Source organism: Chelmon rostratus, chromosome 7 (assembly GCF_017976325.1).
Source record: "Chelmon rostratus isolate fCheRos1 chromosome 7, fCheRos1.pri, whole genome shotgun sequence".
In the NCBI taxonomy this organism is placed as follows: Eukaryota; Metazoa; Chordata; class Actinopteri; order Chaetodontiformes; family Chaetodontidae; genus Chelmon; species Chelmon rostratus.
The window spans coordinates 17,333,863-17,354,084 of record NC_055664.1 but is presented as its reverse complement, the minus strand read 5'-3'; the positions used below and the strand labels follow the sequence as shown (position 1 = coordinate 17,354,084).

At 41.4% G+C, this 20,222-nt stretch overlaps 1 protein-coding gene across 1 annotated transcript in view; it reads right to left on the bottom strand.

Annotated features, from left to right (window-relative positions):
• The window catches only part of ppp1r37 (protein phosphatase 1, regulatory subunit 37), a 40,653-nt gene that overhangs the window by 13,841 nt on the left and 6,590 nt on the right, over positions 1 to 20,222 (bottom strand). Inside the window, exons 2-4 of the mRNA XM_041940468.1 lie at positions 6,195 to 6,292; positions 1,234 to 1,279; positions 966 to 1,066 (exon numbers count right to left, since the gene is read on the bottom strand). Coding sequence (XP_041796402.1) covers positions 966 to 1,066; positions 1,234 to 1,279; positions 6,195 to 6,292 — 245 coding nt within the window. The remainder of the gene's footprint in view (positions 1 to 965; positions 1,067 to 1,233; positions 1,280 to 6,194; positions 6,293 to 20,222) is intronic.

The window sequence follows — 20,222 nt, the reverse complement described above, 5'->3', positions numbered from 1 at the left end:
ACTTTGCATCACTAAATTTCAGATTATGTTATTATTATTAATTAGGAAAGTGGGAGAAACCCACAGTGAACAAAGGAAAACCTCACAAACACAAAGAGAAAATGCACCTTCCACATAAAAAGGGCTGGGGCCACTTATTCAGTCCCTAATGCTATATAATAGAGCCTTCCACAGAGACACTGTTTTTGCCGACTAATAAATCCTAAAATCACATTTGGTTGTCAGTAATTACAGCTGTATACTTGCATTTGCTGATGTTTGCCACGTTACCACCACCAACTCTTGATCAGTAAAAAAGTATAAAACCATTGGTAGTGTGTATCCTGTCATCTGCGTGCAGACGTGTTGGTGTTCGCCTTAAGATGTTACTCCATCGTGCTACTAGTGGTCAAAAACTCCACAGGTGCCTTTAATTCATAGCCACTTTCATGGAGCACAAAGTGTGCAGAAAAACAGCAGTTAATTGGGGCCTAAAAAAAATCTGCAGTTTAAGGGTGAACTACTGACACAGCTTTGCTAGAGAGTAATAAAATAATGAACAGTAATTCAAGGGACCCTTCCTGCCCTGAAGAAATGTATCCCATGTGACTCTGGCTATGAGCAGAGCTTGCCTCTGTGTGTGATACAGTGCTGTACAGTATATTTAGAGCTGTACATGACAGGAAGTGGCCAGGGCCTGTCCCCTCTACTCCACACTGCAGCACTGTCTGTGCGTGTCTACAGCCCAAACGCCCCTAATGGTGTTTACACAAGTGGACATCTGGAGTAATCAGAAAACCCATGACAAAAAACTCCACATCCCGCCAACGCATTAAGAGTGAAAGAGGATCAGAGTGTGACTGAATGCAGAAGCAACGGTGACAGAGGGTGAGAAAGAGAGACAGGCATGAATCAAGGGCTGCACTGAGAGAAATAAAGGATAGGATTGAGACAGAGATAGATTTTAAAATGCAGGATCTTCTTACATCTTCATCCAGGTTGGTCTGCTCAAGGTCAATCACTTTAAACTGGACCCTCTTCAAAATCTCTTCCAGAGACTCGCATGCTTTGTAGTCCAGCTTCTCACCTAAATACGTACACACGTCTGGTCAGTAAACCATTTTGCAGCAGCACATTACATGTTGTTCCATGAGACAAATTTGCTAAAATTTGTAAAATGATCTCCCAACATGAAAAAGTGTTGGCGTCTGTTGATTCCCATAAGTTCCACGATATGACTGTTTTGGTTCTTACCTTTTAGGTCTAAGCATTCATTTCGCTGTGTCAGGTCTTTCAGTTCCTACAGAGACAAAAGGAAGCAGCGTCAGTTGAGTTTGTGTATTAACCCATGGAGGCAGACTTTGCTTTTCACATGTTGAAACTTTCACATCACACAGGAGGCAATTCTGTGAATTAGCATGGAGACAAAACACAGATCTCATACAAAATCACTGTAGAGCCTGATGCCTGCAGCGCCTCATCTAGCAGATAGCTGTTCCTGGTAGCATTATTCTTACCTGTAATACTAAGAACAGATCTGCTGACCTAACAGTGCAGAATATGTTCATATTCAAAAAACGTGTTCTTGTTTTACTTGAAAAATTGAAGTGTTGAGCCATCATCTTAGTACAAGACATAGCTCTTTTTGAGGGGAGTCCCTGGTTGGCTGTGGTTGGCCCTGCTCAGGACGCGGTGCAGCTCAGCGGCATGAAAGTGGGCCAACTAAGGTCCTTGGAAAGGTGGCCTAAATGCATCTTGATTATTCAAACTGTAAGCCCATTTTATGTGCCATTTGAGTCAATAAACCTCAGCATGTACAGCTGTCTGTGTGCGTGTTTAACTTGACCATGTCATCTATCCTGTGATGTAGTCCGACACCAAAGCACCACGGATAAAAAGGTGGAAAGATATTTAACCTCTCGCCCTGGTAAAACACCCAACCACCAATTCAAACACAAAAACACAGAGCGCTGCCCTCGAAACTATGTACCAGCAAATCCCTCTCTCTAGTTGACTGCCCGGCCCATTCAGCGTGAACTCCATAACCTCTGCCCTCGTGCCACACTGCCACCACTTATGTGTGTGTGATTGAACATTCTGATGATGGTTTAGTTGCACTGAGGGTTCATGGCCTCCTACATGACTCAACAGGTCCCAAAACATGATGATGTTGTGTGACAAATGGCACATGTAAAAAGCTGCATTGTCACAGTACAAACAGTAGGAAACACTATGACACTAAATAACTCACTGCAGCAGTTGCAAAGATAATTCAGCTATAAAACTGACTGAAAAATTCACTTTAGGTAGTATAATCATTAAATAAATTTCAATAGTATTTTATCAGTATGTTGTGTTTTAATTCAAACACTCTGGTTGTTCTTCAGCATCCAAATGGTGTTGACCATGTACGGTAAACACAAGCAGACACACATTTTGGGCGATTTAACAGTGAGACCATCGTCACCTAGAATTAACACGGGCACCTGTCAGTGAGAATGACTTTATCAGTGTAAATACCTCTCTGACAGCGCTTCCAGAAGCCAAAAATAGAAGATGACGCACAGTGCGCCTCTGCATGAGTGGTGTGTGTGTGTGTGTGTGTGTGTGTGTGTGTGTGTGTGTGTGTGTGGACTACATCGAGCTCCTGGTTCCCTTTTGATCTACTCCATTAAATTTGTGATGACTCTTGCTGTGCCTGTTATATATTTAAGCTGTTTTCGTTAGTGTGTTTTAGCCAAATTACCTTGTGCAAAATTTCTCATGAGTCTGAAGTCTAACTGAAAAGGACAATTGGGGAGGAAAAATTTGGGGAAAAATGCCTTTGAATTGCATCCCTAATGAGAATGATAATATGTCTGTGCCTAAATGGCATGATACAAGTAGGTGTCCGTGCAGCACAAAGATGTTGCTAAATCTTAAAGTGTTGATGCATATGTCCCATCCCTTCCTTCATTTCATACAGATTTAAAGTTTATTATCCTGAACCTGAACCAATGTAGAGACAGCAAGTTTCTGCATATTCTGAGAAATCAAGTGAGCACCCTGCCTGCAAGTGAGACATTGCATAATAGGGAACCACTTGTCCCCAAGGGAATCGCAGCATCAGAAATGTGACACAAGGCTACCAAGTGTCCAGGTCTCAAGGCTGTGGTGGGAGTTACTGTAGAGCAGGCATTTAACAAGCGGCTGCTAAATGGTGAACCTTATAAACACACAGACACAAACAACTGGACAGAAATGCACATAAGCTGTAAGGTTCCTGGCAAGCCGCCACATATACAGTGCAGTTGGTCTTAATAAAGAAAGCATTTAGAGGGAAAGAGGAAAAAACAGTAAACGGCTGAACTCCTCTTGCAAACCCCCCTTTCACTGATCAGCCATTTGGTCTGACTGGCTTGTTTATGTGGCTGGTTACTGCAAGGATGACTAAGCAGAAATGAGAGGGGGTGGTTGTGGTCCAGAAGACTACAGAGGTAGGGAGGGATGGAGCGCAGCCAGACATTGCAAACATGAGCAATCACAAAAAAAAGCAGAATATGATGGAGGCAAGTATGGGAGAAGGTGGGACATCTCTGTGATGAAGTCAGCCAACTCCCAGTGGAAATGTACCCAGACGGTAGGACTAAATGAAGCTCACAGCAGCAGCTTAGCACATGGATGTGCACTTCCACAAGTAGCTGAGATGTTAAGCCAACTTCTTTCTCTCAGCTGACCGGGTGTGTGGGGATTTCTTTGCAGAGTCTCTCGAATTACATATGTGTTTCCATCTGGGGCTCACTTCACTTCAACATCATCACGCAAACATGGAGACACACCTGCAGGTACAAATGCGCAGAGCCCCAGTGGAGAGGCCCAGTTAAGGGTTTATGAGTGTGTGCTGCAGTGACTGTGCGACAGAACAAACAGGAAAAAGTGCTAATGTGCCCCTGCTGCAAAGGCTAGCACTGCCAGCTCCTCCATCATCCCACCAGTCTCACTGCAGGGGAATTGGTTTGGTGATGGGACATTCCCACACATACACAGGCAGAGAGACAGGCACCCATTATGACTGCATACACAGATTACCAGTGATATCAGATCGACATAAAACTTCCAGTAATGGGTGGGGCATTTATTTAAGTATTTTAAGTGCGTTCCAGGTCACAGACATGGCTAGATATTTTGACATATTCACATGAAACATATTGCTTTATTATGCATTATCATATTGCAAGCACTCATTTTAACTCTGGGACAGTATACACGGAAGTCTTTCCCACCACAGGCAGTGGATATATTATCAGCCTATGCTAAAAACTGATGATTACATAGTCACTTTTATTGTCTACAGGCAGAAACCTGTGCCCACTGCTTCTTACAAACTCTGCAAAAAGGCCTCTTTACTCTTTTGTGTGTGCTATGCAGTACCAGTACCATCCTCTAGTATCAGATTTCCAGCATAATTAAGACTGGGTGTTGAGCGGACAGTAGTGTACATCTACTTGCAGGGAAGGTTAAAGAGCTGTATTGTTTTCTCTGCCCATTCATTCATATTTCCTCTCCTCTGTTACAAAAACCCGTCTCACATTGCATAGAAACAACTCCCACATGAGGAAACATTTGAACACGTTGACAATCGCAATACAGATCATGCACGCGCACCAATTCACATACAAAGGCACAAGGTTGGCAGAAATATGAAAACAGCTCTGAGGCTTCCCCCACTGGATTTGAAGAACTGCTTATGTGAGGAGATTATGGGACACATGACTGTGGTGGCTAACCCACAAGAGAAGGCAGAAAAAAAAGACATGAAACACTTGTCTGCCTGTTGGGAGTAACAACCACCCTTGTTGAAAAAGGAAAAAGGCCCACCTCTACCAGATACTATCATAGCACTTGTCCAGAGTCATGCCATGGTGCATCACGCCATGCCCTCAAACCACATAACAGGCTTTTGAAGTGTTTTTCATCACCAGAAGAAAAGTTTTAGGATGTCATTCTTGGAACTACATTTTGTTCAACCTCACGAACAGGAACCTTAACAATTACAAAGAACTTTCAGGGTGGAACTAACGGGACTTCCTAAATGTTCGCAGCTTGTCCAGCTCCTGGCTGCACAGCAAAGCTCGGTGTTGCTACAACTGGACTAGTTTCTATAGTAAATATGCTGTAGATATTTGCACACCAGTGGTTTTGAACTTGTACTGCATGTACACGTCTGACATTCTTGTTTAGGCCTCAGCCAGCGCATGCCCTATGTGATTAACCCTCTTCAGAATTTTGCACGTATTTAAAGCAGAAAGTATAGTTCCCCCCCTGTGTGCCAAGACGCTGCTCATCGTACTCCCTGGTTGCCATCCTGATGACCATGAATGGAGGTCCAGCTCTACGATCAATAGGCACCAATTTCATCATAATTTACATATACTCACACAAGTTTTTGCTCGATGTGAGCAGCACGCCACTGTGTCTCTAGTTATGTACATTATACAGTTTTGAGCACATTGTGCCGTTGGCAGCTTCATGACAGCAGTGTTTGCAGTGACAAGAACTGCAGTAAAGGGGAATTGGCCACATCAAATTGGAGTGAAACAGGGGTAAAAAAAAAAAAAAAAAAAGAAAAGCAGGAGCTAAGCAGGCTGGGGTTGTGATGGCTTTCCACGGTGCCAAGGGATTTAAGAGGGGATTATGATGTTCCACTAGAGGTGGCAAATAACAGCATTTCAAGTAGAAACAGTGCTCCTCATTCATCACCTTTTCTCCTCTCATTGGTTGAAATGGATATTTTCATGTCCAAACAGCAGTCAAATCGAGTTACACAACAGCTGAAGCTATGTAAAAGAGAAAAAAGTACAAAAATCCAGAGAGACTACACTCAGTTAATCATTAGGTACACCATGCTAAAACTAATGCAGTCTGATACAACATTCTTGCAATAATTTCCCACCCTCATGAAGGTCATAGTCTTCAGTTTTTGTTGAAACTGTTGCATGGTTATTTTGAAGGCTGCAGTACCTGGTGGTGCTGATTTTTATTGCGTTATACTGACTGATGTTTATATTATTTTGTCCCTCCCATTTACTTCACTGATGGTCGGCAAAATGGACATACCCCCATACTTTATCCGACTGCATTAGTTTTAGCTAGGTCTGCCAAATAAACTGGCAACTGAGTGAGAGTCTGTGTGATACGTCTGTTGATCTGTGTGTGTGTGTTTGGCTGAAGCTCACCTGTATTTGTTTGAGCACTTTGGGGATGGGTTTACAGTTGAGTTTCTGACAGGCTTGTTTGTAGGAAGAGAGGATCTCCTCCACCGTCACATTCTGAGCTGCAAAACACAGAACATAAAAAAAGGTTAGGATTGCCTTGATTGCTTTGTTTCTTTGAGCACATCTGTCACTCTCTAGGAGATAAACACACGTGCAGGCAAAAATAAGATGGGAGAAATAATTACACCAACTATGTCCTGATCATGTTTTTTTTTTCCTCACATCCTTTAATACTGCCTGTTGAAATAAATCTGTTTGCTATATTCGCACACTTGTACGCATTAAAAGGTACAATGCGTAAGAATTTGCCACCAAACTAAAATTCTTACACATTGCACCTTTTAATGCCAGTAATCCGATTTAACTATGTGTGACAGCTTAAGTGCATGACAGCTTTCTTTTGATGGGTTCCTATAATATGCTGTATAATGCGTCAGGATGGTAAGGACAGGATTCAGACGGCCTTTCTTCACTTCTAGCAACACCGAAGTTTGAACGCAACACAGTTGTAGTATGACCCCGAAATACCTGCAAAATGTCTTTAATCCTAAGTGGCTCTGCTCACATCACTTACTGGCACATGCTGTCATATTATTAGACTGTGTTGTTGAGGTGCCTGTGAGAATAGTGCAACAAATTGAAGTGGTGATTTCCTGACAGCCACCATTCCCAAAGTAAACAAAGCATCTAAAATGGATTGGGTGAAAGCTGATCCTGCATGTCAGTCAAGGATTTCCATGCAAAATGTGTAAAAATGATCAACATGATGAAATCTAGGACTGGGACATACTTGGAAAATGGCCTTTTTTTTTAATGTGACCTGTTTGAGCATCTGCCTTGGGGAGCGCTTGCTTGACAGAGAGCATCAGAAATTGTAACCCTTTTAAGGGCTCCACTACTTAAGTCAGCAAAAAGGAGGTATTGTTCTTGGTGTGTGTGTGTGTGTGTGTGTGTGCTGCTGTTGCCTTCCCGGACTGTTGCAGGGGCTAACTCCAATCAGATGACTGGGCAGCATTCAAACTCACTGTTCTGGCTGAAAGACTCTACTGAGAGATGAAGTGAGACACCCGGGCAAAGAAAGACAGAAAAATAATGACAGAATTAAAAGAAAAAGAACAAGGAAAAAGATGTGTATTGATCCAGGAAGATCAGGACATAAAATGAGATAAACACAAACAGGATATGCATTCTACCAGCTTGACTTTTTTTAGACTGTGTATAGGTAGGTATAGGTACACAGACAGATAAATAGATTTACAGCAAGAAGTGTATGCTGATGCAGACAGAACCTGCGCCCATGCTTCAACCGTAACACATGGGGCTGGTGTGTGTGTGTGTGTGTGTGTGAGACAGTGAGACAGAGAGACAGAGAGACAGAGAGAGAGAGAGAGAGAATCTGACTTTCTGCTGCAGTCAGCTTTTTCACCAAGGTGAAAATCTGTCCGCTTCACTTTTCAATCGCCTCCATCTTCTCTCCCCTTTGTGTCCCACTGTGTCCCCCATCAGTCTAACTCATGCTCTCAAGTTCATCAACCATACATTTATACAAGGTTGTGCTTGAACAGACTGGACCAACCAACTTTCAACTTTACTAAAATGTAAAAATAATAATAAAACCATTGTACTTCTAAACAAAACAGCTTCAGTAATGACCTCAGTAGTAGCACTATCATCGCATAGATTTGGACGGTTGACTCTGCGAGTCTGTATGTTTGTACGAGCACAGGACAGAAACCTGCTGTGGGACAAAGAGGCAGTTTAAAACCTGCATGAGCAGCCTTGCATGTCAGAATGACTGCGTTATTCACCATCTCAATGAAACATACAAACATCGGACCACAGCTCAAAATACTACAAGAGGCAATACCGCGGTGAGTCTGAAGTAATTGTGTGTCTGTATGTGTGTGTGAGACTAAATGAAAGAGAGAGGCAGTGCCACATGAATAAAATGAGAATGGCCACAACACCTCTTTCACTTGAACAAAAACCAGTCCGGTCTTGCAGTTGGTACACACTGAATAGGCAGGTTCAAGACTCTAAAATTATGCATACACTCCACATTTACATTCCTAAAAAAGGTATTCAAATAGTTTGAACTGATACCAATTAAATTGTACACACAAGCGTACAAACACACACACAAACATAATCGACAAATAAATACATCTGACTGCTCCACAAGTCTTGTGCCCATTTCCTGCCAACAGAACAGCTCAGCAAGCTGCTTCACCTGACAGCAATGAGCTACACCGGCAGGGCATATCATGTTGGAGGTTCATGCAAACCCCTTCCAGTTCCACTCTCCACTCTTCAGGCCTCACCAACCAGCAGGCGCAGCAACAAGGATGTGATCCCTCATCTGGCTGTGTGTTGACCACATGACCAAAGCAGTAGTTTTGCTACCAGAAATCGAACCCTGGGTTTTTGCTGTGGTGGATGGGAGCTTTACTTCTGTCTGACTAATGTGCCCTTAAAAAATTTCCTCACACTAATTACTGCTGTACAATGAACCCAACAACCACTTGCAGCACAACGCTGCTGTTAAAAACAGAGCAGAGTCCATGTTTGTACGAGGATGGTCTTTCATTACCTTCAAGTCTTCAATACAGCCACACCAATATTCCTTCCAAACCTACATACTCCTGCTAGGTTAAGGAGGAGACTGCCAAGCACTAAAAGGTGTTTAGGTGTGCATATGAATCATTTATGAATTTTGCCCCCGACCTTAACTGTAATACTTCAGCACTGAACGTCTTAGAAATTATGACACACGGACAGACATCTTAGCTTTGTGTCCAAAAGCAGTTACAGGTACACATTAGGGCCAAGGCCTGTTTTTCTTTTTAATTTCCCTCTTCTGCTAAAATTGTGATGGGTTTCCACCAGGATCTGAGACTTTTCTACATTTGATTTTACTCTGCATCGACAGTGTAAAAGTTGTCCTTTAATAAAGCAAAAGCATGGTAATAACTTGCTGTGGCGGTTTCAATCATTCATGCCAGCTTCCAGGGTTTTGTTGGTCGGTGATCAGTTCTATTTAAGTACCACTCAGCTAATCTGAAATTACATTTGTGCTTTATCTGCAAGAAATATCTGACACAGAACTGTGGATTCAACCTAAATGCCTCTGCTGCCAGTGTGTGAGAGTCTTGTAAATGTGTACAGTACAGAGTGTGCGTTCCAGTGGACACTGTGTCCTTGGAAAAGTGTTATTGTGCAGAGTTGCTGTGTGTAAACACTTCCTGAGGGAAAGGTGGGGTCTGAGGGTGGGCAGCGGAGGTGGTAAGGGTCCCATGCTTACTACACAGTATTTTCTCACATACAGTAGCTCATTAATTAGAGAAGGAGAAGGGAACTTGAGCGAGATGGAAGCTGAATGAAAAAAGTCAGTCAAAAAAATATCTTTCAATAGTGTCCTCGAAAGCAAGGAAGGAGTGTAAGGGAGCTTAGATCGAACACCTCAGCATGACATAAACTACAAGAATGAGAAAATTGGAAGAGGTGAACAAGAGAAAAATAAAAGCAGTAACAGAGAGCTACTTGGTAGTGAAATGCTTTGTGTTTAAGATAATTCATAGATGTGTGCTTCAGCTCTGCAGGATCATTAAGAGCTGAGCTTCAGCTGTTGCTTGCATTTCTGCTTGCTCTGTCTTTGTTTTATTGCATTCCCTCCGGTGCTGCTGGTACATGTACAGAGGGAGTGTCGATGAGGAGGTACAGAAAAGGGGGAGAGAGGGAGGGGAAACCACTGCTCTAAACATCTTTGAAAACCAAGGTGAGAGAAAGTAGAGAGGTGATGGATGCAGAAGAGACAAGACGTTTAGCCACCACTGATCACTGAATATATATCACTGCCAACCAGTTTGGGGCGGGGGGTGGGGGGTGGGGGGGGGGGTGGATGGGGGGTGGGGGTCTATCTCTGATCTCACACACTCATGCACAGAAGATTTACTCAGCCCAGGGTGGTCAGAGTCCAGCTGCAATTCCGTACAGGTTCCACACTTATTATTATTTCACAAATCCAACTGAAGCAGTCAGGCACAAAATTTCCTTTGTTGCACCGCACCTTTCTAAATTTGTCCCGACCATCCCTTCAATTGACAAAACCTGCTCTTTGTGTTGTAGTGAAGAAAGACAGCATAAAGGGAAGGGCAGCTGAGTTAAAAACACCTCAGACTGAGGTTTCAGGCGTAGAGGGGGAGAGGAGAGGAGAAAGAGACAAAAGAGTACGAAAGAGAGCACATCTCTGCTTTGACTCAGCGAATCTGCTAAATGACACAAACGAGCAGCACGCCCCCTTTCTCCTTGTTATTGTTGTTGGCCTCCATCCACTGTACAACAACACACAGTAAATCACTTACTGCTGCTGTCATTGTGCTTGTGAGCAAAATGAAAAAAGGTGGATGCAGCTACACCAGCACCTAGCTTGCTGACTCAGATTAGCAGAGGTAAATTAAGCACTGCAGCCTCTATGGTTAAAACAGATGACCACTCTCTTGCTGGTGCAGATTTTGCCTTTAGTGGAGCAAACATTTTGTACTGTAGCTAGGTTTCCATCCAAATGTATCACAAATTTTAACCAAATTTAAACAAAAAGAAAATGCAAATTAACGCTTCTTTCCAACCGCTACTGTTATGTGAATATTAGGAGTTGGTTCTGCATGACAAGCTGTAGGTGGCACCAATTCTCCAGTCAGAAAACCATTATGCCATTGAAGAAGAAGGAGGTGCAACAAGATGAAGTAATCAAAAGGCAGCCAGTCAAATTTCAAATGGTGAAAACACTATATAATAAAGCATAATGGAAATATGGCATTTCTGTTTGTTTCATGTATCACGTGAATGTTCATGTTAAATGGTCTCTACATCTGAACATCAGCATTAACTCCACCTCAAGAAAGTGTAGAAAAGCTTTGAAAATTGTTTTTACGGATTTGGACATTTCCATCAACCTTTTCTATCACGATACTTAAAATAATTTGATGGAAGACGGATAATGTGATGAACAGCTTGCTCATTTAAGCAAGATATTCACAGAACCAACAAGTCAAAATAATACTTACTTGACATTGTTCAAAAATATTGTGTATGTGCAATATGACAACGCTTGCTCTTTAAATTGTTTTCCTCATTTCTAATACCTTCCCTCTTGACTTAGATGGGGCTGAAGATAGTCAAAAGGAAATGAATGCAATGAGGTGATTCTAAGAGATCTGGTAATTAATTTGGTATAATCTAGTTTTTTGGGGTGTGCCCTTCTTACAGTCAAATGCATCATGAATGTACAAAATGTATAAAGAAACCTGATTTACCTTTACTAAGTTCTTCACTGAGCTGTGTCTGTTTCAACTCTACCAAAATAAATTACGGCTCTCTTGCATCTGTGCTGCAGCACACAGCCTGTTTGATTGGTATCTTGGGGCGAGGAAAAAGTACAGGCAACAAGGGAGTCATAACTGCGATAAGTTAGAAATAAATTACTTAAACTGAGCAACGGGCAGAGCTGCGACAAGTACAGGCACATATGCTGAGAGATCTGTATTAACAGTATGTCAAAGCTTTGTCAGAAAATATTTGTTTTCACGGCTAGAAATTGAATGTGAGCAGATGTTCAGTCAGCTAAACCTGCTAATTCCCTTCCACACCTTAGTTGTACTGGAGCTAGAAAGCACAAGGTGAGGTCAAGGTTTTTAGAGAAACATTAACAAAACACACCTGCGGTTAAGACTTAATCTTGGTATGAACTTAGAAAATACAGTATTTGTCACATTTCCATTGTGAAATTTACCACAGGAAATTTGAGTTACAATTCACCACCAAACAGCTCTGCTTTTTAACATGTACCTGATGTTCAAGTCATACAGTCACCTGTCTTGTAAAAACAATCCAGTCAGATAAATTAACCATGCACTTTTCAAAGATCATTTTGGGGTTTCCCATTTGTATTTTTTAGTATTTTGCTCTCTGTGGAGCATGTCTGTCCACACCTTTCCAGCATAATGCAACCCAATACAACATCCATCCATTTTCTCAACTGCTTAAACTGTTTCAGGGTTAGGTTTCAGGGAGCTGGAGCCAATCCCAGTATGCACTGGGCAATGGGAAGGGTTCATCTGGACAGATCACCAGTCTTTGAAGGTGCCAATACACTCTGTCAGAAGTGCTTGTTGGACGGCCGAAGAGCTCCCACTCCCTCCTCCCACCTACACCTTTCTGATGTCAGATTTGTCGGGTCTGTGTCCGACAACTTCTGTACCATTCTGAAACAAACAAGCGGTCATTCACACCCACTTCACACTGTGATTGGCCAGCTGTGTGAAGGTGAAAAATGTACGATGGGTGTCAACTTCTTTCTCAAGCCGTCTTTTCTCACTCTTTACTGAAATTATGCAAAAATGTTGTTTATGTGCAAACAAGTGACTTAAACTGATCAAACCTGCGCAACATGTTTGTGTCAGCAATATGACTAAACATAACATTAATTCATGTATATTATTCCTTTGTATATTCCTTTTTTAATCCTACAGTAATTCACTTTCTATATCATCTTTAAAATGTTACTTTATTGCATATTTAGGTGTTTTTGTAACACTGACATTCTTCTGTGTTTTAAAAGCTGTTATACTAATACACTTGCCTTACCATCTACTGCTACTGTGAAGCGTATGTGAAACGTAGGAAACTATGAACAAACAGGTTCAGCAGGTTATGGTTCATTTACCAACTAACGAACATCCAGATGGCAAAAAAACAAAAAACAAAAAAACAACAACCCAACAAGTCCATTAAAGTCATACCTTAACTTCTAATAGAGACAGGCTGCCATCCCACTTCCCTCATTCTTTGTTTCTAAGAGGATGTCAATTTGGTTCATGAAAACATATCTTGACAAGTCTACTTGACAAATGTAAAACAAAAGAGAAGGAATCAGCTGTGAACCGATCAAATCCAGCATATCCCTCACGTTACCTCATCAAACCAGTGTAACACTGTGTTATTTATTATTGGCTTTCAATTACTGCAGGCCAACAAGTCTCTTGCATGCAAGTATGACAACTCATCAAAAACCATTATCAAATGCAGCAGCTAAAAATACTTCTTCGCCTCTCCTTTGTTGCTGCACAACATCATAACATTGCAGTCAAAGCCTGTACCACCGCCCACAAAAGGTCAGAGCAGATCGACCCACAGTGCCCACAGTGTGAGTGTGGGCTTTAGTACCAGACTCAGATGTGCTAGTCTTACTGGGACAGAGGAGAGGACTGGTGTATGAATGTTCACTAAACTGTTAGCATCACCTCAAAAGGCTGAATATGAGATATGGATCTGAACATCTGGTTTCTTTTTCAACTGCAAATGTTGACACATTTTCAAAAAGGTCACCTTTGAAGGCAGGACAAGAAACTTTTCACAGCATAATAAAGCAGCATAAACAGGCTACTGATAATAAAATATTGCATGCAAAGGTAGCACACAAGGCATTTCCTAGTGAGTATATAACGGCTTTATTAAAAAAACAAGTGGAGGAAGTAGGACTGTAGGGATTGTGAAAACTTTGTGGCGGACTTGGAGTTCTGCCCACTTAAAAAAAAAAAAAAAAACATACTCACACCTGGCTAGTTTCTGCAAAAAGCAGCATGACCATTGGGTTGCTAGTTCTGGAAAGTTACAGAGAGACTGGGCAACAGTGAAAACTCCCTTCCTCCAAACTTGAATGAAAAGATGAAAAGAGCTTTCAACTTGCTTTCAGACATTTTGAGAAACCTCTAAAAGGAAAATGTAAGGGCCCTGACTATTTTCTTACAAAGTCCTTTGAAATGAAGTTGAAGCCAAACCTTTAGGGCCTGTAGAAACCTGTGATTCTCATCTTTCAAGGTGCTGAAAAGAAGCTAACACCACACCTACAGCACCCAGAAGGCGCTGTCATATGAAGGTGCTGAATAGATGTAGATAACAATCATCATTTTAGCTCACAAAAATCATCCAAAGCCAGCTCTTGCTCCACATTTGTACAAAAAATTATCATGTCAGAAATGCTCTTTACGGCACGAAAGCAAGGATACGTACAGAGTAAGGTTATCTGAATTGTTGAGAAGGCATTCAAGTGAAGTCTGACCCAATTTCTGCCAATCCTTCTCTTATCCTTCTCGGCCCAAACATCCTTGTACCTTCATCACTCACTCTTATTCTTTGTCCAGCTAACGAGAAACAAAGTGCAAACACAAGGTCTACAGGCACTGCGCTTTCTCCTCTCAGTCCAACAACATGGAGGAAACAAGCGAAGACAAGTGTTTGCATGTGTGCAGAGGAAGGCGCGACACTATTTGCAGAGACAGACAGACATTTGAGAGACTTGGCAGAAAGAGAGGATTCCATTGAAAATGTATGACCTGCATAATGTCTTGAATTTTCTATGTTTGACTGGTCTGCACAGTCTGGTTTCACTAGTTAGAATGATACAGCAAACTCTGTATGAAAAACTTTGCCAGTGACTGGGAATGTAGTGAAGACTGTACCAGCCTCCGTCAAGCTACTGGAGATAAATACCTAACCTGCTGTCTGCACACATCTGCAGCTGCATAGACAGCAGGGGTTTCAGCACAATATAATGTTAAGTTACATAACAACAAACTAAGAGCGAGGACTGTGCTCAGAAAAGGTAGTCAGCCTGTTGACTGACCTAGTTTACATTTGGACAAACTGTTATGTAGCAGCTAATACTACCCTGCAACAACTGATGACCAATCCCCTGGAAGGATTAGCACACCGATAGGAGGGAGAGATAAATTCTTAAATGACAGAAAGTGTGAGGTCTCCGGAAAGTGATTGTCACCTTAAAGTGATCATTTAAACACAATTTATCAAGTCAAATGCCTGTAATGAAAGGAAACAGCTGAGAAACCACCGTTGACAGGTTTCATGCTTCAAGAGGAAATTACTCCTCGCCAGCGGTTCAAAAGAGGTGCTCCAATAGAGACCACTGGACACAGAACACTCAGCAACACATGGAGGCCATGTGTCCAACTGTCAGCGCTTTAGAGTCTAATCCTCTGCGTTTGATGGCCAACAAACATCTTCAGCAGTCTTCATGTGATTTGTGGCCAAACTGACTGAAGCCATTAAAGTCTGAGGGTGGTTTGCCCTGTCAGTCTTTTTGGTATTGTACCACTTGCATATTGTTGCTGTCACATTATGCTTATTCATTCATCTGACACTAATTATCAGATCAATTCATCTTCCAGATTTCAAAAGGTTTCATAAAACCAAGACTTCAGAAATTTCAAACCATGTAGTCCTTCAATTAAGAGTGCATTCATACTCTCTCAGCTAAACATAATAATGTGTCTTTTTCCTCACTTGGACTTACATCTGTACAAGGTCTCCAGAGTGGATAAATGTGAAAACACAGGATGGCTGTTTTAGCTTGGAAGGGGAAAACTGAATCTTAGAAAAACAATGACATACACTCTGCTGCCAGTTTATTAAGTACACCTTGCTAAAATTAATGCAGTATAATATGTTCAGTTTGTGCTGACACTGTATGATAATTTTGTAGGATGTAGTTTGTGGTGCTGGTGATCTGCACTGCATTATACAGAGAAGCATTTCTGTTACTTACTCTACCCTCAATCATAAAAATGAGGCAGGCAGAAAAACATAAAACACCAGTCAGTTTAACATGATACAAATAAACCAGGAGTAGGCAATATGGAGGATAAAGAAGAAGAACTTTAGCCGTTGTCCTGTTGTCTAAGCACTTCCATGTGGATGGATATGAACCTGAAAATACTGTTGTGGACGCATGTTGTTTCCAGACATAAATGGCATTTTGTAATTTATCTGGCTTCAAGTGGACAATTCTACAGTGAAAACATGAAAATCACTTAAACTTTGAGTTGAGAGTGTTTTCACAGGACAACAGCACAGTATGAAATAACATGCCAAGCCTTTGGGCAAACGTCCAGAGATTATGAGTATGCTGGTGGTGGAACACAAAAGTGTTGCCAGTTCCCACTTGACATGCAAGTGCCAGTGTTCAAAATAGTCCCCCTCTCACAGTCTCTCGTCCCCTTTCCCTACCATTTCACACTGCTGTGCTGTGGATGGTGACAGCAGCGTCATTCACACATGACAGCTGGCTGCCTGGATGGTCAGAGGTGGGGCAGAAAGGCAGGGACTGTGCCCCTGCTGCCGTGTGCTTCTACCAGTCTGGATGACAAGACGGCAGCAGTGGGCAAACAAAAAGAAGAGAGAAACGTGCAAATTTTACAAGGGAGCTTCCTTCCGCTTATACCGGATGAAAAAGGCATAAATTACTAGCCAAACTCATTTAAATCAAACTGCACCCGCACAAGTCTGCACGATAGCAGTGGGTCAAAAGTACACAAAGTAAATTTGATGGCTTCTACTGATGTGGCTCAAGAAACGGCGAGACTTTGCAGGAGTGTAATTATGCAAAAACCCTGGAATTGATTCCAAGTGGCAGCGTGCAGATCAATAATTAAAACACAGCAAAGACAAGGGCTGCTTAATTATGGCAAAACTCATAATGTCTGCTATTTTGGTCATTACTGAGATCACAGCTATTTAACATGATTACTCACTGACTTTGGAAACATCAATGCATTACTGAACTCTTAAAGGACCAGCGTGTAGGATTCAAGGAGATCTACTGGCAGAAACAAAATATAACAATCATCATTATGTTTTCATTAGTATATAATCACCTCAAAATAAGAACTGTTGTGTTTTTGAATAAGCTCTTTATATCTACAGAAGTAGTGAGTCCTCTTCCACAGAGTCTGCCATGTTGCACCACTGTGTTTCTACAGTAGCCCAGCATGTACAAACCAAACACTAGAAAGAGCCTTCGGTGTTTGTCATGTTTTCAGCAGCTTGCGTAGATCCTTCTGCACTTGGAAGGGGAGAGTATTCTGCAACCTAACCATTCCATGCCACTCAATGCTACACACTGGTCCTTTAAAATAGTCTTTTTAACATAGGATTTCCTAGAACTTTAAATATAATTTACCCAAAAACAAATAAAATAAATGTCTCATGATAAAAATAATATTACAGCATATGAAATATAAAGAATAAATATATTATGTTTATTATAACATCGTTTTTAACACGTAAAATATAAGAGAAGATAGCTGGGTTGCGATTCTCTCATCCTTTTTGGCTGCTCCAAACACCAGTAACGTAACAGCATGGACAATTGGCCTCAAAATCCAAGTGGCGACTGGCTTGACCAGGTTTTCACAAATCATGGCTCACTTGACAGTGAGTTCGCAGTGAGTTGAACTTAACATGCTACAGCCTGGCTGAGAGTGAGTTTGGGCTTTTAGGAAATGGGTGTGCTGGATTTATAACACAAGATAAAAAGAGAGCATTATTGCAAAACAGAACATGGCACAATAATTGTTTTATCTTGTTGGCTGTTTTCATAATTGGAAGCCAAAATTGTTATTGAAAATAAAATTTGATTAATCACCCAGCCCTCGCATAGACTGAGGCAGAACCTGATGAAATTACAGGATCTGCTACCCCCCCAGAGTCCGACAAAACACACATAACACACAACACCAGTCCTCAACTGGCCTTCATGTCATTGCTCTCATACAACCTAGACCTCCAGTATTTCAGGTTTGTTTGCACATTACTGCACACACAGCAACTACAACAGGACGCTGTATAACATCACAATATGTCTATGTTGACTCCATGCTTCAAGCAGTGCATGACATTATAACTGCATCAACAGTAGCTTCTCTCTTGTATAATGAACTACGATGAAAAAACAAAAAACAGAGCAGCCATTTTAAGCTATCTCCCACATGAAACCAGGCCTGCAAAGAGAAAGAGAAAGCTGCCAGGCCAGATGGAGAGCGACATTATGAGCAAACAACCGTTGTATGCTCTATTTTTAAATGAGGGGGCATTTTTTTTTGCAATATGTAGAGAATGCAGGTAATATTTGTCACTTCCAGTCCACTTCCAGAGTGATAAGAGAGCAAGGATTTCCCTTTTGACAAGGACAGACTGAGACTGGCTGAACTGTCTATTCTACCATTTATAATCAATCCTCAGCTTTGTTGGCAATTACCACGGTTTAGGGCTACAGTTCTTATAGACACAAGGTTAAGGAGCAGTGTTCATCTCAAAATAAACACAGCCAAACACTTCTTTTTCACATTTACAAGACAAACAAAGAGCATATGTAGCATAAACAGGCAGAAATGCACAACAGATGAATGTACAAACTAAAGCTTGCCCTGAGGCTTGATATTATCAGCAGGCACTATCATATCACACACATATCAGCAGTGTGTATTATTGGTCAGAAAATAAATATCGACTTGAAAAAAAAATGCTATTTGGAAACTGTGACATCAATGCATAGTTTATATAGCAGATGCCAATGTTTACAATACTCTGCAACACCTAAGCAGCTGTTTGACAGTTGAGCAGATGCTAGTGCCCCTGTTTGCTCATAGGTACGGATGCACAAATCAGGTTTTACTTGTTTTGAATGCTTGAAAGTTTTGATCAAGTTATAGATTATACAGCTGCACACTGGAAGGATATTAAATGTAGTAAATCAAACTGAATGTAGGTATGCTATGTAATGTAATAGCTCTGCATCCACACCTTCCTATAATGATTTCAACTTATTTCCAAAAACTAGACCAAAGTCATCAGCTCTACAACTGTCACAGATTACAAAAATAACACTGGCCAGAGATTAAGAATAATATGCAGAATGATCAATACATTTTCAACTTCAGTTGATTCAAACTGAAACATTGGCAGCCATGTTGCCCCAATAGGATGGAAAAGTATCTTTGCACACCTAAACGTGTTTGAAAGGATATAAAACACTGACTTCAAATAAAGCTTTTTTTCTCTATTGGCCTCACAAGCCAAGAAAATCCAGTATTATAGTCTGCCTCTGGCGCAAACTGAACCAACGTCTAGGTTTTCGAGCCTTTGTCCATTCTGTACACTGAAAGCTTTGCTTATCAGTATCTAACTTGGTCCACAGCCACAACACATAACATTTCATGGGTCACAGAGCCTCTAACAACCTGGTGCCAAGTGGGTCTTGGGTCTGATGACATGAGACGGAGCAGCATGTAGGCCAAAGAGTTTGGCCGCTAGCAGAATAAACAGCTGTTAATGAGAAGGAATTGTCTGCACTTCATGTAATGGGCTTCACCTTGTTCGTATACAAAGCTGTGTTTAAGTAAACTCTAGTAGTCTAGTTGTAGTACTCTATTAATCTCCATGGCTGCTATGAAAATCTATCTTGCATTTACAAGTGTCAGCAGTTATTGATAAGTCTGATAAAATACATGACTTTGCATATGCTTCCATGCAATTTACATTTGAGTTTGTTGCCTTTCAGGAGAAAATCTTCCCACACCAAGCTTGGTTTAGTGTGCTTTATTTTTACCTCAGCTGACCAGTGCTTTTGTATTGACATGCTTTGCTAATGCACGCCCAAGCTGCACCTAGACTGAATTTGCCAGCCAAGAAGGAGGAGAAACACGGGAGGAGACGTAAAGGGAATCAAGGAAACAACCCAGCATGTTGGGAAGTTCAGGAATCTCAGGATATGATGTTGTATTTACTCAGGCCTGGAGGGAAAAAACGAGCCTCAAATCTCAACAGGGGGAGGGGAGAGAAACAAATGGGTAATGATATTATCCAACTCTTTGCTTACACTGCTGAAGAGTATTTTGACAAAATTCAACTACAGTGCGATATTACAAAGGTAGTTCCAAAAAGCACTATTTGCCTTTTTTGTGTAAATTCTAACCTCACACATTACTTGCTAGTTGATACCACTAAACTGGATGACTCCAATTCTGGAAAAATGAGAGTGCCAAGAAAGATATGGAAATATGGCACTGCAGCTGCCTGCTATTGTTCCCCGAACTGTGTTCCCTCCTGTACCCCAGGGGTATATTTTGAATGGCAGCT